Source organism: Natrix helvetica (genome assembly GCF_964273705.1).
Source record: "Natrix helvetica genome assembly, chromosome: 10".
Lineage (NCBI taxonomy): Eukaryota > Metazoa > Chordata > Lepidosauria > Squamata > Natricidae > Natrix > Natrix helvetica.
In genome coordinates this window covers 21,171,134-21,193,929 of record NC_138561.1, presented here as the reverse complement: position 1 = coordinate 21,193,929, position 22,796 = coordinate 21,171,134, and the positions used below count along the sequence as shown (strand labels likewise).

The 22,796-nt window shown below is 46.5% G+C and overlaps 2 protein-coding genes across 5 annotated transcripts in view; one reads left to right on the top strand and one right to left on the bottom strand.

Moving 5' to 3' along the window:
• Positions 1–2,861: 2,861 nt before the first annotated feature.
• The window catches only part of MTHFSD (methenyltetrahydrofolate synthetase domain containing), a 28,164-nt gene continuing 8,229 nt past the window's right edge, over positions 2,862–22,796 (bottom strand). Inside the window, exons 1-8 of one of the 4 annotated variants that reach the window (XM_081963493.1) lie at positions 13,939–14,068; positions 12,895–12,998; positions 12,363–12,476; positions 11,199–11,312; positions 10,197–10,287; positions 9,832–9,944; positions 7,701–7,826; positions 2,862–5,647 (exon numbers count right to left, since the gene is read on the bottom strand). In XM_081963493.1, the coding sequence (XP_081819619.1) occupies positions 5,150–5,647; positions 7,701–7,826; positions 9,832–9,944; positions 10,197–10,287; positions 11,199–11,312; positions 12,363–12,476; positions 12,895–12,998; positions 13,939–13,957 (1,179 nt within the window). In that variant the 5' untranslated portion in view covers positions 13,958–14,068 and the 3' untranslated portion in view covers positions 2,862–5,149. Of the gene's footprint in view, positions 5,648–7,700; positions 7,827–9,831; positions 9,945–10,196; positions 10,288–11,198; positions 11,313–12,221; positions 12,336–12,362; positions 12,477–12,894; positions 12,999–13,938; positions 14,069–22,796 lie in introns of those variants that run through there. The other 3 variants (XM_081963492.1, XM_081963494.1, XM_081963495.1) reach the window with 3 other exon arrangements.
• FOXC2 (forkhead box C2) lies at positions 18,384–21,214 on the top strand. The gene has a single exon (XM_081963474.1). The coding sequence runs from the start codon at positions 18,526–18,528 to the stop codon at positions 20,122–20,124; it is 1,599 nt and encodes a 532-aa protein (XP_081819600.1). The 5' UTR covers positions 18,384–18,525; the 3' UTR covers positions 20,125–21,214.

Sequence of the window (22,796 nt, the reverse complement as noted above, 5' to 3'; positions counted from 1 at the left end):
GATCTTATGACCAGCTAAATCAACAGGGAAGCCAGGTTCACTTAACAAACATGTGGCTAACTTCCCAACTGCAATGACTCGCTTAACAACCATGGCAAGAAAGGTGGTAAAATGGGGGCAAATGTCACTTAAGCAAATATTTCACTTAACAACATAAATTTTGGGCTCAGTTGTGGTTGTAGGTGGAGGACTACCTGTATTGGATGACTACCTCAATCTATGTCCCAAAGGTGCTTTTTTCAAGAGGCAACTGGACTTATTGGGGTTTTTTTTTAAAAGACATTTCGCTTCTCATGCAAGAAGCTTCCTCAGCTCTGACTGGATGGTGGGGAAGCTGAAGAAAGTCCAGTTGCCTCTTGAAAAAAAATCCACCTTTGGGACAACCAGGATGGCTGAGAATCTCCATAGCTACCGTATTTATCTCAATCTATCCGACCATCAAGAAGGCTAAGAAAAAGAAAAAAAGAAAAACCACATCCATACAATGAAAACCCAGATTAAACTCTGCAGTATGACAATAAAATTCCCCAGTGGCTTTACAAACACTTTACAAACGGATTGTTTTTCATAAACTTTTTGTTTTGTTTTGCTTTCCGCTTTCATCCTGTGGTGCTTCGGTGCTGTTTTGTAGAGATTCAACAGCACCAAAAGTCCACAGTGGCAGGAAATGTATAAACATAATTTAATCCCAGAGATGTTTTCCTTTTCTCTGAACATGGCCTCCAAACGCCGAGATTGCAATGAACCATCAAAATTAATGGCTTCTGCACTGCAGCCACTAAGCCTTTTTCCCTTGATTTAAACTCCATCGCTCTGATTCATCCTTTGCTCAGCCAGCTGAAGGCCAAAAGTAACAGCGAAGAAATATTTCATATAATCACTTTTGGAACTTCTTTAAAAAAAGTAATGCAATCCCATCCCACCTGCAGCTTTATTTCTGCGGTAGCAAGAATCCACACCTCTGCGTCAAGAGAATATTTATTATTGAAGCAACATCACAAAGAGGCAACTGTGCTCTACTGTAAAGAATCTGCAAACATCCCAAGAATTGCTGGCTTGGTTTTTTTCTTTCTTCAATCCAAATTCAACCATGACAATTGTGTACATTGGTGAATGTATCTGCTAAAGTTTGTCTTGGGGCCTTTTTAGGCCCACTACCAAGAGATTTCTAATAATCTCCTGAAATCGATTGTCTTCTGGTGTCTTCCAAACTTGTTATTTTGTATTCTGCCCCAAAAGTCTGTGACCCAACTTTTCCTTCAAGAAGTTCTCTAGATGATTGTACACCGTGGACATGTTCTCAACTTAAATACTCAGTATTATTGTGGCCCACCAGCAGCCAGCAGAGCTGGCAGCAGAGTCGGTCAGTGAGGAGGTTGGGGAGGAACATGGGCCAGTCCTGGAGGTTGGAGAAGGCTCGGACGAGGGCTCTGTATCGGAGGCAGAGGTGGGGCCAAGGCCATCTGGCAGTGATCAGGTCCCTACAGAGCTAGACAGCAGTGAGGCAGAGGAACAGCTGGAGCCTGTTCCCAGTGTGCGCATGCGCAGAGCTACCAGAAGAAAAGAACAGCTCAGAAATCAGGGTCGATTTGGGAGTAAAGTCACAGGTGGACAGTGAATGGTCCCTCCCAGAAGAAATAAAAGAGGAGCGAAAGGGGAGTGGGCTTTTGCAGGAAACAATTCATTCATTCGGTTGTTAGATTTGTTTCAGGAGTGTGAAGATCCGTCCATGAATCTCAGAGACTTTGTGCCCAGTCTTTCCTTGCACAGCACCTCATTTGGAAAATATTTACAGGGCAGCTTTTCAAGATAGATAAGGTCTGTAGTCATAAATATTCCTTTGAAAGACTGTTTGCCAGGCCTTGTTGAATGTGACTAAGAGGAATTCACATTCGTTTAATAAAAGGGTTTTTGTCAGGACCAGGAATCTGCCTTGTGCTTTTTGGGGAAGCCTAGGTCAGAACAGGTATTGAGAAAAATAACTGCAGGCAAAAAAAGAAATAACCTGTAATAATGGGAAGATTAGTGGCAACGCATGTGGGAAGGCTAATCAATGATAACACATCTGGTTGGTGGCAGCTGCTTTCCTATAGGTGCTGTTTCATGCAGAACATGTGCCATCTGCTGGACGTTGCATACTTGATGGCAAGCAATCTCCAGCCCAGTTTATGGCATGTTTTGTTTCTACTAAGTTGAGTTTTTAGGGAGAGGGGAAAAAACCCTGCCGTATTTCATTTGAGTAATCTGAAGTTTCAGAAGTTTCTGAGCCACATCACTCCAGTAAAACCATTTCAGGGAAGATCTGGACTGCTTTCCGGGCACTTCATATTCTGAGCCTCACGTGGAAAAGGAAATGTTGAAAATAGCTCCTGGCTCTTGAGACATGACAGTGGAAAGGCAGGCTGGGAATCTCAAGGCCCGGAATGCCACCCGACACCTGGAGGGACAGGATCTAATAATGCTTCCCCAGAGATTTGCAAGGAACCAGCAGCTTATTATGTACAATAGGACTCTCGTCCCCTGTTTATATGCAGGAGCAAAGAATAACCCCACGGCTCTCAATAGCCTGTCTTGCAATTTCCTTTTTGAGATGAAAATTTTGCTTTTTAAAAAACGGTCCAAAATGGTAGAAGTCTGAAAAGCAAATATCACCTTTTGAGATTCTAATAACTAAATTTATTCTGAAAGAGGTTCCTCCCTCCCTTCCCCTTTCCTCATCTACTTTCCTTCCTTCCCTCTTGCCTCCGTTTTTCCTTCCTCATTCTCTCCTCCCTTTCCTTTCTTCATCATCCTTCCTTCCTTTCTTCTTCTTCCTTCCCTCTTGCCTTCCTTCCTTCTTTCTTTCTTCCCTTCCTCTCCTCCCTTCCCTTTCCTCATCATCCTTCCTTCCTTCCCTCTTCTTCCTTCCTTCCCTCTTGTCTTCCTTCTTTCCTTCCTTCCTTTCTTTTCCTCCATCCCATCCATCCATCCATCCAGCCATCATTTTTCCTCCATCTGCTTTGAGACCATCTCAGCCTGCCTGGTGCAAGTCCATTTCTTAAAATGTTGGGTAGTCAAACCATTGACTCGGGTTAGATTCTGCATAAGCCTTCACACCGTTGCCTTGGTTTTTAGTTTACTGTGTTAATAAGACTCAGAACTGTGGTTTGTGCTACATGGCTCTCAAATCATGATGCTGTGTGAATGCAGGCACTTGTAGCTTGTATATTAAATCATGCTTAACAAACCATGGCTGAAGGACAGAAAAATCTGTGTAGCCCTTCTCTGTGGCAATCTTAACAAGCCCTTTTGTGAATGACACCTCCTCCTTCTATCTGGCAGGGATAATCTAAGGAAGGGAAGGAAGAATATTTTTCTCTGTTTCTCCTATGGTGCTGGCGGCTTTTCAAACCCTTGCATCAAACTCTGGATTTTCTTTCGGGGAGTAAAGGACAGAAATCAGCAGAGGAAAAGAATAAGAGTAGATCCATCTACGAGTTTTTCTTTCTTTTTAAACAGTAACGCTCTACAACCTTGGGAAGGTTTATTTTAATGCTTTCTGAAAGGTCCGTCTCTCTCGAGGCACAATAATATACTTAAAATACACTTAGAAGCACACCCTGGAGATACGAAAAAGATTTCCAACTCTCGGATTTTAAAGTAAAGAAACATTTCACTGCTTATTTTGACTTCTTGCCTGAGATCAGCTGCGAAAGAGCTTCTGTTGAGAAAGAAGCACAGCCAAATCCAATTTTTTGTTCCAACAAAGCAAAGAAGAAGAAACACACACACACACACACACACACTCACATGCATACAGCTTTGCTTTTGTTTTGCCTAAGTGTTCACCAGGGCTTTCTAAATTTAGGCTTTCTCTCAACAATTCCCTGCAGAGAAAATAATGATTTGAGGCTTGAGACTCCCTGGTCAAGAGGGCAGGGGAGTATCCAACAGCCCACACTAGTTGGAATGCCCTCTGGGGAGCAAACAGTGGCCCTGGAGGCCTAACAACCTGGGGTGCACCCAGTTGAAGGAGGCCATGTTTAGCAAGGGAGGGGCAGAGAAAAAAATCCTCTGTAAGACTTGCCCTTCCTTCTGATTTCCCAAATAATTCTGTAGTGAACAAAGGTACGGACAACTTGTTTTTGCGGGGGCTAGCTGTTTCCTGAGTTTGGTTGTTTTCTTGTGGACATTTCATGACCCAGCTAGGTAACATGATGAATGCTAGGAAGAAATGGTGTGCGTGGAGAGGAGGCAGGGAGGAAGGAGGAGGAGCAGAAGAAGAAGAGGAGGAGAGGAGAAGAGGAGGAGGAGGAAGAGGAAGAGGAAGAAGAGGAAGAGAAGAGGGAGGAGGAGGAGGAGAAAAGGAGGAGGAGAAGAGGAGGAGGAGGAGGAGGAAGAAGAGGAGGAGGACTGTGGAATATAGTAATATTTTGAAGATGGTATCTAGTTGGTCATGAAACGTTCACACCAAGCTCAGAGAGCATCAAGGACTCCACAGTTCAACCCTGAGCTACAATATATATTTTTTGGCAAACCAAGAACTCTTTGATTGCTAAAGATCAACTCGGTAACACTTGCCTTTCTATAGGTTATACAACAAGGATCTGAGATGGAGAGCGCCACCCCAACAAATGATAGACCTTACTCAAGAGTTGTGCTATGCAAAGGAACAAACCCTTGGCCGAAAGTAGAGGCCAGCCAAAGGCCAAAGAGGACCTTCCCTTCTGCAGTCCAATAGAGCATATTAACCTCTTCAAGCCTTGATGCAAAATCCCAGGTCTGGTATCTTCTCATCTTCTATGGACCATGGATAACAAGACACAACGAATCAGAGCTGCTTTGTGATGTGTGTGTGAGGACATATGCCAATTTTGACATTTTGCTTCACGTCCTTCTCTAGCAAACGTGACCACCTATGAAGGACGTTGGTTTAACTCTATCCAGAAGATTACAGACAATTGCGTTAACCTGCTCTACAGCTTCCTCACCACACCTCCTCCCCCAAATGGTGTGGAAAACATCAAAAGGCCAAGAGAATCGCTGTCAGATAAATAATCGGAACCGTCCAGATGTTATCCCATCCTCATCTCCAGTAGGCCACCTCAGCATCTCAAATGGCTGCCATTTTACCGTCAAACTGAACTCTCTTTCAGCAGGTCCTTCTCCGTCAACGGGGTCCAGACGCCATTTTGCCCCGCTGGTTCCTGGCCCATTCAACCCTCAACAAGCGGCCTTGGAGAGATAAGCCTTTCAACGCCATCATGGCCTCTTCAGCCTTGGATTTATCACCGTAGCTGAGGAACGCTTGATGTTTTGCGCCTCGCCAGGAGAGCCTTGCTGGAGTCACATGGTGCATTTTGAGGGCCTCCTTTAGGTCACTCACCCTGGTTCCAGAGGAGATGTTGCCCACGTAGACAGTAGCAGAAGCACTGAGGTGGCCTCTTTCATCCAGTAAAGCCTCTCCTTCTCGCCTTGGTTGGGCCAAGTTGGTCTCCGCCTGCGACCTACTGCCTCCTGGAAAGGTCTCACCGGCTACTCTCAGTGTCTTCTCAGCGGTCAAAGTATCAGGCCGTTCATCTTTGAGGAGGACATCTTTGCCTTCCAGCTTCTCTCGGTCGTGAAGAATCTTGAGGACTGGGATTTTCTGCAGAGTTTCCCGGCTGATCTAAAAGCAATAGAAACGTAATGAAACAAATGTCAGGGTAACAATTATACCTACCACCCGAATTTTTCCAGGAGCATCATGAGGGCATCAAAAAATGCTTAAGAGGAGGCCAATTAGTCTGAAGAACAAGATGATGCCAGGAAGGATTGTGTGTGTGTGTAGACTCTGAGTTTGACCAACTGTCCTGCCTCTATCTATCTATCTATCTATCTATCTATCTATCTATCTATCTATCTATCTATCTATCTATCTATCTATCTATCATCTATCTATCATCTATCTATCTATCTATCTATCTATCTATCTATCTATCTATCTATCATCTATATATATATATATATATATATATATATATATATATATATATATCATCTATCTATCTATCTATCTATCTATCTATCTATCTATCTATCTATCTATCTATCATCTATCTATCTATCATCTATCTATTTATCCATCCATCTCTCTCTCTCTCCATGCATCCATTATATCTATATCTATATCTACGTATCTCTATCTATCTATCTATCTATCTATCTATCTATCTATCTATCTATCTATCCATCATCCATCTATCATGCCTGCCTGCCTGCCGGCCGGCCGGCCAGCCGGCCAGCCTGGCTGGCTATCTATCTATCTATCTATCTATCTATCTATCTATCTATCTATCTATCTATCTTCTATCTATCTATCTATCTATCTATCTATCTATCTATCTATCATCTATCTATCATCTATCTATCTATCTATCTATCTATCTATCTATCTATCTATCCATCTCTCTTTCTCTCTCCATTAATCCATCATATCTATATCTATATCTATCTATCTATTGATCTATCTATCCATCTCTCTCCATGCATCCATCATATCTCTATCTCTATCTATCTATCTATCTATCTATCTATCTATCTATCTATCTATCATCTATCTATCTATCTATCTATCTATCTATCTATCTATCTATCTATCTATCTATCATCATCTATCTATCATCTATCTATCTATCTATCTATCTATCTATCTATCTATCTATCTATCTATCTATCTATCTATCTATCTATCTATCATCTATCATCTCTGTCAGCCTGCCTCCCCCCCCAATCAAATTTACATACTGTAACTGTCTACTTATCATTGACTCATTTGTCCTAATCCTGAAATCTAACTGGCAATTCTGAATGTGAAGAAGGTAATAAGTTCCTCTGCAGCTGTGAAAACTTATACAGGGGAATAAAAATAAAGAAGGGAAGGTCCTTTTCAAAAAATATAACCACCCCAGGGTTAGGTATATTGAGAATTCTTCTGATGTCCCATCAGGTAGCATATGCCATCACAATCAAAGTTCCTGTATTTTGCTTTTCCTTCTTCCTCCCTCCTGTCTTCTCTGCTAGAGTGGGGGTGGGACTTCATGGGAGATTCCCATCCTGGTCCAGATCCCCATCTGGAGAGGTAGCAATTCTGGGATCAAAAAGGACCCCCCCCCCCAATCAAAGAAACAGATGGGAGCGCCTGGAGAGGAATCTTTTGCCTTCGGGCAGAATATGGAAGCTTTCATCTCATTTTCTCTGATAAGTGAAGATCGGCCAGATAAGCAGGCTCGGCTGCAGACCGATCTTGTCTGCCGGGGTGTCAAAATTGTCACCAAGATGAAAGCGTCTCTGGAGGTTTGGCCAGAAGCTGGCAGATTTCTCTTGCCATTAGAGGCCAGGGAGCCCAAAATGACCAAGAAAAGAATTTATGGAGATTGAATTCCAACACCATGTGTGTCTCCCTCCCTCCCTCTGTGTGTGTGTGAGTGTGTGTGTGTGTGTGTGTGTGTGTGTGTAAGAGAGAGAGGGGGGAGAGAGGGAGGGAGGGAGAAATGGAAGGGAGACAGGAATGTCCATGGTTGAACGCAGTAGCATTCTTGGTAGAAATAGGAAAAATGGGATGAAAGTCACCTAGACAATCTAGCTAGGTTGGTGTTTCTCAACCTTGGCAACTTTTAAGAGGTCTGGACTTCAACTCCCAGAATTCTCCAGCCAGCCATAGAGTTGCAGAGCAGACCTACCTTATTCCACATGATCCCCCAAGGTTTTGGCCGCTTGCATTCTGTCTTGATGATCCTCGTTGGGGTAAGGATATAATCCACAGTTAGATCGTGGTCATCGAGAAGTTCTTCTGGAATATCCACTACCTAGTAGAGATGCCAAAGTGTAGGATAATCATACAGTACCTTCAAAGCAGGGGTGAAATCCAGCAGGTTCTGGAGAACCGGTAGCAGAGATTTTGAGTAGTTTGGAGAACCGGCAAATACCACCTCTGGCTGGCCCCCGAGTGGGGAGGGAAGGGGGATTTTGCAGTATCCTTCCCCTGCCACACCCACCGAGCCACGGCCACAGAACCGGTAGTAAAAAATAATTGAATTTCACCACTGCTTCAAAGGACATTCTTCACTTATTCAAAGCATTTCCCTCACCCCATTTCTACAATCTGGGGGTGCCTTCAGAAACACGAACTTCAGTTCTGGGGTTTCCCAGTCATCCTGGCCATTTCCAAAACTCTGGAAGTTGATTTTCATGTGTCCACCTGAGAAGGTTTCCAAGTTGGGGAAGGCTGATTTGAGATCCTAAGGATCAGCACCAGCACCAACTGTGACTTGGGCCCAGGAATTTGGACAGTAGATGAAGCTGTTTTAGAGACAGAACCAGACTGGAGTCCACATTGCTCAGAATGATTTCCCTTCATTAAAAGAAAGTTCTCTAGCATGGCAAACAAGAACATGGGATCTTCTGAGACAAATCGTGTTGGATGTTCTACTTAAATGAACACCAGTCCTTTACTAGAGCTAGTGCAGCTGATAATGGAGTCCTGATCTCAGATTACTCTTTAGATTACATCAAATTAGTGTGTTGGTGATATTCTGGAAGCCATTGAGAAGAGGGCTATTCTTTGTCACTGATGAAAGTCAGCTGTATCACCACATCTTTTAATGAGAAATGTTTATCTTAGATCGGTGTGTTAGGGTTTCAAGTAATACACCCGTAGCAAACAGAACTCCAAGGCAAGAAAGACGAACAGATTTATTGGATATATTATATTGGCACAGGCTGGTGAAAACCAACTCTAAAGGTTCCCACGATTTTCACCTAATTAAAGGTAATGTTTCCCCCCCTTTCCCAAACAATCAGTCACATGGTCCAATCCGGTTGCCTGGAAACTTCACTCCTCCTCTTTCCAGCCACCTGGGGGAAACGTCCTTGATTCTCAGGAGGAACTATTTTGTTTTGGCTACAAAGTCCCCAGCTATCTCTATTCCCCCGCTCCCTATTCCTCAGCACAATTGTAGCAACACTGAAGCTTCCAAGATAAGCCCCGGATAGGCAGCTTCAGAGTTGACACAGGCTTCCTCAACCTCACCAGCTTTAAGAAGGGAAGACTTCAACTCCCAGAATTCAACAGAATAAAACCCACACACCAAAGTTTCTAAGGTAGGGAAGCTTTGTCTGAAATCGCTCTCCCTCATCCCAAAGTGTTGTGGCTTGCCAGCAGCCAGCAGAGCTGGCAGCACAGTCGGACAGTGAGGAGGTTGGGGAGGAACATGGGCCAGTCCTGGAGTCTGGGGAAGACTCTGATGAGGGCTCTGCGTCAGAGGCAGAGAGGGGGCCAGGGCCTTCTGGCAGTTCTCAGTTGCCTTCGGAGCTAGAAGCAGTGAGGCAGAGGAACAGCTGGAGCCTGTTCCCAGTGTGCCCATGCGCAGAGCTGCCAGAAGAAAAGAACAGCTCAGAAATCAGGGTCGACTTGGGAGTAAAGTCACAGATAGAAGGTGATTGTCCCCTCCCATAGGAAATAAGAGGAGTGAAAGGGGAGTGGGCTTTTGCAGGAAACAATTCATTCATTAGTTTAGTTTCAGGAGTGTGAAGATCCATCCGTGAATCTCAGAGACTCTGTGTCAAATCTTTCCTTGCACAGCACCTCATTTGGAAAATATTTACATGGCAGCTTTCCAAGATAGATAAGGTCTGTGCTCATAAATACTCCTTTGAAAGATGGTTTACCAGGCCTTTGCTGAATCGGAATGAGAGGAATTCACATTCGTTTAATAAAAGGGGTTTTGTCGGGACCAGGACTCTGCCTCGTGCTTTTTGGGGAAGCCTAGGTCAGAACACAAAGGTTTTTAGCTCCCTTGTCGTAACCATTACCTGACAATCATGTACTGCTGTGATGACCACTGTCCTCGGCCCTACTGCCCCCATAGAAACCATCATGGCATATTCGATGTCCGCGAAGCCTTCTCCTTTCCCAATCCTCCAGCCTACAGTAAGAAAAAGGAGCACGTGTCTAAATCAGGAATTCAAAGACTGAGTCACAGCTGGGCCAAAAGGAAGAAGAGACCCCTTCTCTTTTCTCCAAACTGATTTGAAGTCCTCCTGATATGCAAATATCACATCAAATCCCCTCTGAAATTGTCCTTCAGGGATCTGTAGCTCATCATTTTGCTGGGAAAAGCTCAAATGTGCACAGAAATTAGAAGCCCCTGATGTTCCCAGGTTGGAGAGCCACTAACCTTCCTCAGAAACAGCCACAGATCCCACCACAATCAGATCCACGTGGACTTTTGCATCTAACCCTACGGGGACACTATAATCTCTAACACCCTAAAAAAAAAGAGAGAGAGAACAAAGAACAGACATGATAATCAGGAGAAGGAAAGTACTTCTGAAATCTCCCCTTTCTACGTCAACATCATCATGGGTGTCCAACCTTAGCAACATTAAGACCTGGCTGAGGAATTCTGGGAGTTGAGGTCCACAGGTCTTAACGTTGGTAAGGTTGGACACCCTGGTGTACGTGGACATGAACAATTCATGCCTTCAAGTAAGTAGGAGCCATCGCTGGACCTCACATCATAATATCTGTTAGCAACTAAGATGCTCCAATTTTCTAGGTTGATTTTTGGCTACAATATGATTAGGACAGAACATTGATCTATGTTGTCATTTCCACACCAACCTTCTACTGGGGGGTATCAGTACTATCTAAGCAAATATAGATTGGCCTTTTCCAGGAGCTGCTGTGATGTCCTCCCATCAATTCTACTAGTGGGAAGATTTCGCGGGACTCTGTATTTCCAGGGACTTTGCCCTTCTGGATCCAGGGAAGTAGATGTCCTCCTACATTGTCCTTCAAGGATGCTCCAGGATGTGCTCTGATCTCCTCAAACATCTCTAAATTTGAGGATCAGACTCATAAATTTTATCACCATTGTTTTTTAAGGGATGCCAGCTCCATATTCACATGTCAGGTGCCCAAATACCTTCACCAAATTATACAAATGGGCAAAACTTTTAATTAGATATGTCATTTTATCATCCTATTCCCCCCCCCTCCCTTTCCTAAGAGCGAATTCAGCCAAACGATCTTTTTTTATTATTATTCTAAGGGCTGGTCAAAGGCTGCTATAAAAATGCTTGATTTGTCATTTCAACACAAGAGGGCAGCAGAGTGCCGTGTGGAAGTAGACCAATAACACGATGCAATCCTGCCTCATTTGCTTCTGATAACTTACTTGGGAGGTAGCACATTTTCTTAGTGTCTCCTTCATGGCCCCAGGAGGAGGCACAATTCTGTTGAACAGCCCAGTACGCAAACGTGGGGTGGGCACCAGGAGGGTTTTCCTGCTCTGCAAGAAAAGGGAACAAGTCAATGGACCAGCCCTCCAATTATACCCGTGGGTTGCTTTCTGAACTTGATTGCTTCCTTGTTTTCTTACAGGTGTTTCATTACCCAACTAGATAACATCACTAGTCCTAACACTGATGATGATGCCTAGTTAGGTAATTAAATGTCTGCAAGAAAGCAACCAAGCTCAGAGAGCCCTAAAAACCCCACAGTCGTTGTCCTCCTCCTCCTCTTCAACTCCACTTCCTTCTAGCACTGATGATGTTCCCTAATTGGGTCATGAAACGTCTGCAAGAAAATGAACCAAGTTCAGAGAATATCGACCCCCCCTCCTCTTCCTCCATTCCTCACACCCCACTCCCTTCTTGCACTGATGAGGTTCCCCAGTTGGGTCATGAAACGCCTGCAAGAAAACCACCAAAGTCAGAGAATATCAAGTCCTCCTCCTCCTCCTCCTCCTCCTCCTCCTCCTCCTCCTCCTCCATTCCTCATACCCTACTCCTTTCTAGCACTGATGATATTCCTTAATTGGGTCATAAAAATGTCTGCAAGAAAAGAACCAGCCAAGGTAAACAACCGGGAGCTTGCAGTTCAACCCTGAGTAACGCTCCCCCACTTAAGATTCAAAACGAAGTAGGGAAATGATAAAACAAATCAAAAGGAAGTAAGTCCTCACACCATTCATGATGGACTTATGGAAGTCCTTAAACGAGACAGTGAGGACAATTTTGAAGACCACAAGAATGGAACAAGTGAAGTTACAGAAAAGGAGAATATTCATGGCGGGCAATGGTTGCAATGACTAAGTAGACTACATGTTTGGAACGATTAGCACTGCATCAGGTAGGGACGACCTTTGAAAAAAGACGATCTCTGGTCTGCTTCTGTTGAGCAATGGAAACTTGTTTACCTGCAGCATGGACAGACGGATCCCCTCCAGAGGTTTGTCTGGATCCACCTTCACCTCCCTGGCTTGATCAAACCCCTCCCAGCTTTTGATGGACATACCCATTTGGAAAGATCCCTGCAAGGCAAAACATGAGTTACTCACTTCCAGAATTAAAAAGCGGATGTCCTTCTGGGGAGAATCAGGGTTGGCTTTGACCGTCCTGGCACTCCGGAATTCCCCCAAATCTGAAATCCCCACACAGGCGAGAGAAGCTCCCTGTTGGGTAAGACAGCTGACATCAGTGAGGGATCCATACAACTAGGGACACTGTCTTCCTTCTACTTATTTATCTAGGCTACTGTTTCTCAACCTTCAGATCTTGAACAGGTGTGGACTTCAACTCCCAGAATTCCCCAGGCAGAAAAAAAAACCCGGAGTCACAGAGCCCTGGTGGCGCAGTGGTTAGAATGCAGTACTGCAGGCTAACTCCCTGCTCACTGACAGGAGTTCGATTCTCACCTGCTCAAGGTTGACTCAGCCTTCCCTCCTTCCGAGGTGGGTAAAATGAGGACCCAGATTGTTGGGGACAAGAGGCTGACTCTGTCAACCGCTTAGAGAGGGCTGTAAAAGCACTATACAGCGGTATATGTTTATGTGCTCTTGCTATGCCTCTTCAAGTTGTCAAGAGAAATACCTTGAAATTAGGAATCCGATGGTGGACCGGTCTTGGAAAATCAGCCAGGTTATTGGCTTCCATGTAATCCCAAATTTTGTTTCGGATGTCCCATTTGGAAACTGCTCATGAGGGAAAGAAGAAGAAAAGGGACCAAAATTACCCCTACGTTTTTCAAATCCTGTTGGGGTTAGCTTTAAATTGCATGCTTGGTTATCATTCACTATCATTTTGCCCCTAGCACACTTTAAAAATTATTTTTTAATTGTTTTTTCTCTCTCTCTGGAATGCAAAGCATTTTCTTCTGTGGCTGGGGATGATGGGACATATAATCCTACCGTATTAGGAAGGCAACAATTTAGTAAAGGATAAAGGATGAAGCAGTCAATGAATGCTGTGTTTCTCAACTGTGGCCACTTGAAAACGAGCGGACTTCAACTTCCAGAATTCCACAGGCCGTTGTCTTCTTCTCTCCCCCCTGCTGGCTGGGGAATTCTGGAAGATGAAGTTCAGATGTTTGCAAGTGGCCAAGGTTGGAAAACACACTGAATGTGAGCATTTGAGGGGCTGCCACAAAGAAGAGAGGAGTCAACTTGTTTCCTGAAGCACCAGAAGGCAAGAAACAATGGATGGAAATTAAAGAGAGAAGCAACCTGGAATTAAGAAGAAACTTCTTGACAGTGAGAACAATTAACTGTTGGAACAACACCGATCTTCAGACGTTGTAGGTGCTCCATCACTGGAGGCTTTTAAGAAGAGACTGGACAGTCATTTGTCTGAAATGGTATGGGATCTCCTGCTTGAGCAGCGGGTTGGACTAGAAGACCTCCGAGGTCCCTTCCAGCTCTATTGTGATTCTGATTCTGAATTAATGGAAGCCACCTCACTCGGGCAACCATCAGCTGTTCACCCACAGGGGCTGCATAGTTCCGATGCAGTAGCAGGCTAGTTCGTGAGAATGCACCCAAACCCGGGCAGAGAGGAGGGTCAGTCCCCAAATCTTCTGACTGCCGAGCTAAAGATCGGTTCCCGTCCCTTCCCTTCCTATAAAATCCTTCCTCTTACCGGAGCCCATTCGCTCCATGTTCCTTATCGGCAGCAACCTCCAGATCGAGAGCAAAGATTCGGAAGTCAGTTACATTGCATCAGAGCGCTTCACCCATCGGTTACATTGTAGCGCCTCCTCTCAGCTCCCTCGGCCACGTGTTTGCTCTGACTACGGCATCCGAGGGGGGACAAGGCACCGAGCGTCTCCTGCCTTTCAGTATCCTCCCAGGACTGCTGGGCTGGATGAAAAGGGCGGCTCTCAATAGGGTCCGCATCTTTTCCTCCTGCGGACCTCTAGATTTTTGGGAAAGGAGGTCCTGCGAAGTTTAAATCAATCCTTCCTTCCTTCCTTCCTTCACTCCCTCCCTCCTTTCTCAAAGCATCCATCCTCCTTCTTTGGGAGTTAATGGACGGAGAAGGATAGACATTTCAAGGAAGCACGTTCAATTCAATTCCTCTCCGTAGTAATAGTCCCTTCAAATTGGATTACTGGGGTTTGCTCCATTCCTTGAGTTGCTAGTCCTCATGGGGTAGTAAGCCATGCTGCCTGGGATTCGGAATGGGACGCTATAGCCCAGTCCTTCTGGGGGAGGTTGGGGGGTTTCTCCATTTCAAAGTTAGCCCCATTTTTTTGAGGGAGGGAGCACAAATTACTTGCCTTCTCCCTCCTCTCTTCGCACCTTGGCTGGCTCGGAAAAGTGAAGTCCTGTTTTGTAACCAGGGCCGGATTTTCCAATAGGCTAACTAGGCTTCAGCCTAGGGCCTCAAGATCAAGAGGGGCCTTTTATTTTTATTTATTATCCGTGCCACATTTTTTATAAAGGTTAGTACCAATTACAACATGTTTCATTTAATATATTGATATATATCACAGTAATGATGTATTTTATTATCTCTCATGTAATTTACAAACTTAAAAATGGGAGGTGAAAGGGCCCCATAAGTGGAATAGCCTAGGGCCTCCTTTCATCTAAATCACCTAATGGGTAGGTGGAAGTCCACATATTTTAAAGTTGCCACGATTGAGAAACTCTGTTCTCTAAATAGGAAGAAACTACAGATAATCACGTCCGTATTTATTTATACATCATTATACCCAAAAGCATGTGTATGTGTACTATCACAGTCCATGCACAAGGCAGCGCTGTCTTCAAAGAGACTAAACTTTTTTTCCAAAAAAAGAGAGAGAGGTTACAATTCATTCTTTTGACCTCTAGAGGGCAGTACACTCCAGGGAGTGACGATTGCTGAGAAATCGCGGCAGCTCCGCTGACGGTTTTCTGCTGCATTTACCTAGTTCTGGGGGGGGGGGGGGGTGTTTTTTGGGCAAAGCGGCGCGGTTGTCCTCGCCCATCACTTTTGAGGTCTTTGCATTCTTGGAACAATTTCACAGGGCAGGGAATGGAAAGGAAGCGATGTGCGTAAAGATGCTAAATGCCGTGGACCCAGGCGGCGTGTTTTTCATCCCCAAGGAGGGGAAAGTTTGCCCAAGACTTTAGGCAAACTTGCTCTCGCGGCGAAAGGTCCACATTTCCCCGTATTTTTTTTAATTTACAAGACAGGGTGGTGTCATTTAGGATCAATAATTAGGTGAATGCATGCGTCTGCAGGAATTTTATTTAAAAAGACAAAGGGCTTTTTTTTGATCGTGTAATTTAAGGGAAAGCAATAAATATCTTTCTTTTATTTGGGGTAATTTAATACAAATGTCCTTTCCAGTAAATTAGCTGTCAGGAATGCAGGTAGAGCAAGTAAGATCATTTATTCGCCAAGAGAAGAAAAGTTACTTTGTCCTTCGAAAATTCTATAAGGTCTTTCTTTATAGTACGTATTATGATAAAAAGTAATGCATAAATATATCTCAGCACCACCACCATTTCTGCCTGTCTCTTCTAGTTTAAATCCCAAACCGGACCGATTATTTCAATTCATGTTTTCGACCAATATTTAATTAGACATTGAAAGGTTGAATTAATCCTTATCATCAAGTAGAACACAAAGAAGAGCTTTCAGAATGCCACAAAGATAACGTTTTCTTGATTTAATTTAACACCACTAATTTATTAAACTTTTTTCACCCCTTTGCTCTGTCTTTTCAAATAAGGACGCCTCCTTCCCCCTCCTTCCCCCTCCCTCCTGAAAAAAAGTGAGAAAAATCGAAAAGAATTATTTTATTTTTTGGGAGGGATTTTCCAATCAGTTCAGCAAACTTCCTTTTAGTTTAAATAATTGTCCCTCAGTTCCCTGCATTTCAAAATACCAATATTCCTCGGCGTTCTTCCCCAAAAGAAGTCAGTTTTTCCAAAGCTGTTTTTTTTCCCCTTTGTAACTTTCATTACTGAAAGCGTTGCAGTTTCCCAGCTTCGCTTCCCCAAATATAAACCACTCTGAACTCATGAGTTAAAAAAAAGCCGTTCCTTTTATTATAAATAAAAACATTTTAAAAGGCATATAGACCATTTTAAACTGGTTTTCATTTTAGAAGCATGCCCTTAGTGGATTAAAACCGCTGCTTCTAAAATTGGGGAAACCCTCAGAAAGCAATCGGGCATCGCCTCCCCTCCGTTTCATCTTTCGCCCTTTTGAAAAATGTTGCAATTCTGGGCCACAATCCGTGCAGAAAATCCACACAATCAGAATGTACAATATTCCTAGTTTAGGAATGCGCCTCCGAGCGCTTTCATCACCTCACCCAACCTCGTTTGCTTAAAAAGCCAGGGAAAGTTCTTTTTTTAAAAATGTTTGCAAAAATATATACATATAGGGAAGACTTTGGAATAGGGTCACCTCCAAAAATTCGGCTCCAGTTTCTCCTGACTTCCCCTCTTTAAAAAACAAAAGGACGCGGAAGAGGTGTAAAACACTTTTTCAGCCGTAGCTTTTCTCTACCCCGGATTCGCCAGCCAAACGAACGGAGTTCTTGCCAACTCGCCAAAGGCACAAAAGTCACACCGGGTTAATTATCCGGCCCTTGAGGGTCTCTAATGGAATAATCAAGAGGGGGAGGGGGCCGTGGGGGGAGGGGGAGGAAAGGAAGGTTGGTGAAAAGGCGACGAGGAGGAGATGCAGGCCAACTTTATTAAGTAATCTTCGCCCCCGTTATCTGTGCAAGGATTAAGCCTCGTCGCCTTCGTGGAAGAAAAACCAAGCAGCGCATTTCGTTCCAGGCGCGAATCCTCTGCGCGAAATTCCTTGCCCCCCACCCATCCTTCCTCGGCAGCAGCCCCCGCCGCCGTTCCCTTAATTCCAGGTATTTAGGACGGAGGTGCTAATTGAGTTTAGTACCGAAGTGCTAAATAAGCTTCTTCGGAATTCTTCACCCCACTGAGCAAGTTCCGCTGAGCGAATTTGGGTTCCTTGCGGGAGGCGGCCCGGCAGGGAAGAGCCTGGGCGCTCGCTCACACGTTTCAGAACCGGGGTTTCCTGCGAAGAACGGGGTGTGTCCCGTGGGAAAACCCGGCGGGCCGGCCTGGACCTTTATTTTCTCTTTAAGAAAAGTTTCGCGCGGCCAATTCTGCGCGTTTTCCTCCGCCTCGCATTGAGCGGCTGAGATTCCATCCCCGATTAGGAAAGTTGGTCCTGACGGCGGTTAACGAGGATGATGATGGTTTAATAAGGGTGACACTTTGGGGCAGAGAGGGGGGAGGATCGCCCTCGTCCCGCAAAGGACGGGTTGAGCCAGCGTTGCCTTCTCGCCCGCCCTTCGCCTCTTTCTCCCCCGTAAGAGCTCCGAGGGGCCCGCAGAGGCCTCCCCAGCCCCGCGCCTAACCCCGGGGTGCTCCCCGGAATCCCGGTGTCCTCACGGCGCCTTCCTCCGCCTCGCCCATTGGCCGAGCCAGACCCCGAGCCGGCTGCCATTGGACGGCGGCGGAGGGAGGGGCCAGCGAGGAGTCAAAACTGGCCTTGCCCACGAGAAGTTTGGAAAACTTTCCCCGGCCCTGGATGCGGGACTTCGCTTCGCGCGGGGCGCTGCCGAGGCTCCGGAGAGGCGCGCACGCTCGTTTATTTTTGATTCGGTGCGCTTGTTTTTGTTTACACGCCGCTGGCGCTTCACTTTCGCCCGGAAAGGACGGGGAAGGCCGAGTCAAAAGCGTCGGAGACCCAACCAGCCAGCCAGCGCGCTGCCTCTGTCCTCGTCCTTTGGACTGCTATTTTATTTTTTCTGCGAGAATTTTCCCCCCTCCCGGTTTTTGGGGCAGCGCGAGCAGATTAGATATTTCGGACCTGCCGGGGTTTCTATCTACATCTCCTCCTTCCCTCTATCATTTTAACCAGGCCACATTCGCCCTCCTCCTGCCCTTTTACGACGGGGGGAGGGAGGGAGGAGGAGGAGGAGGAGAGCGAGCGGGCCAGGAGCTGAGATTGGAGCTTTCCGACCGTTTTGCGAAAGATATAAAGATGAACCAAACGGGATCAGCTCGGGCCTGTTAACCAAGAGGCGAGGAGGCGGCCTTCGGCGGAGGAGCCTGGAAGCGCTCGGGGGTCTCCGGAGCAGGGCGCCCCGTTGGCAGAGGGGCCGCCTTTCCTGCCGGCTCCTTCTCTACGACCTGACTTTTGGAGCGGGGGAGCGGGAGGCCTCCTCGCCCTCCCGGAGCTGGGACAGCCATGCAGGCTCGCTATTCCGTCTCGGATCCCAACGCTCTGGGAGTGGTACCCTATCTGAGCGAGCAGAATTACTACCGGACGGCGGGCACCTATGGAGGCATGGCCGGCTCGCTGGGGGTCTACGCCGGCCACCCGGAGCAGTACGCGGCCGGCCTGGGACGCTCGTACGGGCCCTACCCGGGCCACCAGCCGGTCCAGGCTCCGAAGGACCTGGTGAAGCCGCCTTACAGCTACATCGCGCTGATCACCATGGCCATTCAGAACGCGCCGGAGAAGAAGATCACGCTCAACGGCATCTACCAGTTCATCATGGAGCGCTTCCCCTTCTACCGGGAGAACAAGCAGGGCTGGCAGAATTCCATCCGCCACAACCTCTCGCTCAACGAGTGCTTCGTCAAGGTGCCCCGCGACGACAAGAAGCCGGGCAAAGGCAGCTACTGGACGCTGGACCCCGACTCCTACAACATGTTCGAGAACGGCTCGTTCTTGCGCCGCCGGAGGCGCTTCAAGAAGAAAGACGTCTCCAAGGAGAAGGAGGAGAGCCCGCGGGAGAAACACCACAAGGAGCCGGTCAAGGCCGCTTCCGAGCTGGCTAAGGAGCCGCCCCCGTCGGTCTCGGCGCCCGTCCCGCCTTCGTCGGACAAGAAAGTGGTCATCAAGAGCGAGGCCTCTTCGCCCGAGCTGCCCGTGATCACCAAAGTGGAGACGCTCAGCCCGGAGAGCGGCAGCGCCCTGCAGGACAGCCCGCGCAGCGTGGCCTCCACGCCGTCGCTCTCCACCGAGGGCTCTTTGCCCGGTGAGCCCCACCAGCCCCACCAAACTCACCCGCACCACCATTCGGCCGCCGGCGCCAACGGCTTGCCGGGCTTCAGCGTGGAGAACATCATGACCCTGCGGACTTCGCCGGGGGGCGAGTTGAGCCCCGTGGGCAGGACGCCGCCGGGCCTTTGCGGCTCCTCTTTGCCCCTGGGCTACGGCCAGGCGCCCGCCTCGTCCATCTACAGCCAGGCCTGCAGCCAGGGGGGCTTGGGCGAGGCCGGAGGCAGCTACCAGTGCAGCATGCGCGCCATGAGCCTCTACACGGGCGAGCGTAACGCGCATCTCTGCGGTGCCGGGCCGCTGGAAGAGGCCACCGGCTCGCTGTCGGAGCCTCCGCCGCAAGTAGCCAACGGGGCCCCCTCGCCCCTGTCCGGCCTGAACCTGGCGCAAGGGGGGCAACAGCAGCAGCAGGAGACGTCCCTGCCTCCAAGCAACCATCACCATCAGCCCGCGCACCACCACCAACACCATCATCCACTGCCGCATCACCAAGCTCCGGGCCAAGCCGCCGCCGCGGCCGCAGCCGCAGCCGCCGCCTCCTGGTACCTCAACCACGCGTCGGAGATCAACCAGCCTCTCCCCAGCCACACTTTCGGCGCCCAGCAACAGAGTTTCCCCAACGTGCGGGAAATGTTCAACACTCACCGGCTGGGATTAGAGACCTCGACGGCGCTGAACGAGCAACAGGTGAGCCCCACCACCTGCGAGCTGTCCTACCGGGCTCCGCCCTCCATTTACCGCCACTCCGCCCCTTATTCTTACGACTGCGCTAAATACTGACTGGCCTCCGGGTTAAGCAGACAGACAGACAGACAGAGGGACAGAGAGACCCCGGGAAAGGGGGCCTCGCCCCCAACTCAGCAGGAGGACAATAGAAGGAAAATTAGGCCTCTGGTTTTTTAAAATTAGTTGGGGAAAGCCAACCAAACTGACTCTGGGTTTTATTTCCCCAAAACAGATTTACGGGCAAAAAGAAAGAAAGGACAAAAAAAAAAAACCCACCTCCCCTCCCCCACTTTCCCGTCCAAAGTCAATAAAAAGGACCCTAAAATTCGTTCCACGCCCCAACGACTCATTTTCCAGTCCAGTTATTTCTGTTGGGGGGGGGCAACACTAGAAACGAAAAAAGGACAAAGTGATATGGGGTGTGGGCTTTCTTGAACAGAATATTATTATTATTAATAATAATAGATGAGTCAAAAAACGGATATTAAATATGTTGGCGATGGTGGGCAATATAAAATCGCTGATTCCACAAGGACGGCTTATACAATTTTGAAAAGGGGAGAATAATAATGGACACGCTATATAAATATAAATGTATATGTCTTGGTATGGTTGGTTTTGATTTAATGAGGGGATTATTCCATTTATCATGTTGTAAATATGTGTGTGGATTTTGAATTAGGCTTCCGTGGAGGGCCGTTAATATAATATTTAAAGTTGAGGTCACTGGATTATTCCTCTCTCAGCCCCCTTTCCCCCCTCCCAGCTGCCCAATGAATTATACTTTTCCTCTTATTTCTTTAGTTTTATGTACAAACTTTCATTTAAAAAAAAACTCCTTTTTAAAGTTAGTCTTTTTTTTATATGAATAATTTATTTTCCCCTTCCTTGTTGAATATTTCCTGTCTCCCAAAAGTGGAATAGGAGAAGTGGTGAGGTGGAAAAACCAAATGTCTTTTTTTAAGTGGGGAAAGAGCGAGCAGAGGTGAGATTTATTTTATTTTTCTTGTAAAATAGAGTCCTTTTTTTCCTTTGAGCCTTTCCAAAGTCATCGCTTTGATTTTATGTGGTCTTCCAATTGTTGTATTCCATCCCTTGGACAAATAAGAATAATAAACCCGTTGCTGTTTATTTCTCCTTTGAAACCAAAGTGCATTTTTCTTGTGTGAATTTTTGCAGTTTCCTGGCCGGCCCAAACTCCTATTCCCCAGTCTTGGGAAGCTGCAGATTTGTGGCGTTGTAGACTAGATCCTGTGTGCAGGGAAGGGATCTCGGTGATGGGATGCGGGATCAGCGGAATGTCGGAGCTTTAGGTTAGACTGGCCGAAATATTTAGACTGGATCTTGTAGATTGCCCTTCTCAATCTCAAACAAGCCGCTTCCTTAATTCGGTTTTAAGGGAGCTCCACCGATGGCGGTGACCCTCCGATATAGATCAAAAGTTTAAGCCCGACCGAGCAAGGCCAAATGACGGCGCAGAGGGAAGGGGGCCTCGGGCTTCCCTCCCACCCACCGAAGGGAATCTGGGCCTGAGGCGGGTTAGAGTAAGGGGGAAGGGAGAGGTAGCCGCTTCTGTCCCAGTTGGGGGGAACTTTGCTGTCAATAAGGCCCAGCCGGAAGGGTCCATAATCCGCGCTGTCGAGAAGCTGGAAGGATGCGGAATCCGGAGCCGCTTCGAATCTCGGGAGAAGCTAGACTAGATCAGGGTTTTTGTTTTGTTTTTTTGTTTTTAAAAAAACAGTTTTAGAAGCTGCTTAAATCCTCGTCTTCCGCCTACGGGTCTCGGGATTATAAATGCTTGATTTATTTAACCTTTTTTAAAATTTTGAATTGTGAATTAATCTGGGAAAGGAATTGGGAGCTGGTGGAAACAGAAGAGTCTGCGTCTCTTCCTTTCGACTCCCAGCCCCGCCAGGGGAACAAGCTAGCTAGGATAGTCTGGTAGGCAGAGAAGGAAGAGAAGGAAGGAAGGAAGGAAGGAAGGAAGGAAGGAAGGAAGGAAGGAAGGAAGACAAGAGGAAAGGAAGAAAGCAAAGAAAGAAAGCGAAAAAGAAAAAGAAAACCAGGTAGGCAGAGAAGGAAGAGAGGAAGGAATTGATGAGCAAACGGAAGGAAGACAAGAGGAAAGGAAGGAAGGAAGGGAAAGGAAGAAAGAAAGAGAGAGAGAGAGAGGAGAAAGTGAAAAAGAAAACCAGGTAGGCAGAGAAGGAAGAGAGGAAGGAATTGATGAACAAATGAAGGAAGGAAGACAAGAGGAAAAGAAGAAAGGAAGGAAAGAAAGAGAAAGAAAGAAAGAGTAAAAGAAAGAGAGAAGAAAAGAAAGAAAGAAATCGACAAACTAAAAAAGGTACCTGGGAAGGGCAGGAACTGTCATAGCTTTTCTGAATCGCCTTCAGCCCAATTTTCATATCTATCACTAAGATCCTAGAGACATCACTCAAAAATGAATTGCCCTTCACTTAATTAAATGCAGTTTTTGTTTTAACTGTGAACGTAAACTGGGCCACACTTTGACTCTTCTGTTCTTCACTCAGGAAGGTGAATGTTTAATGGGTGAACATCCAGATAAAAGAGACATTCATTTTCCCCAAAAAATATTTCTTTTGTTTCTGATACTATAATAAGAAATTAAACAACCCGTTTAACACCGCTCTTTATACAAAAGGTATGGTTTGAGTATCCGCATAGAATAAAAGGGCTGGAAGGGAGCCTGGAAGCCTTCTAGT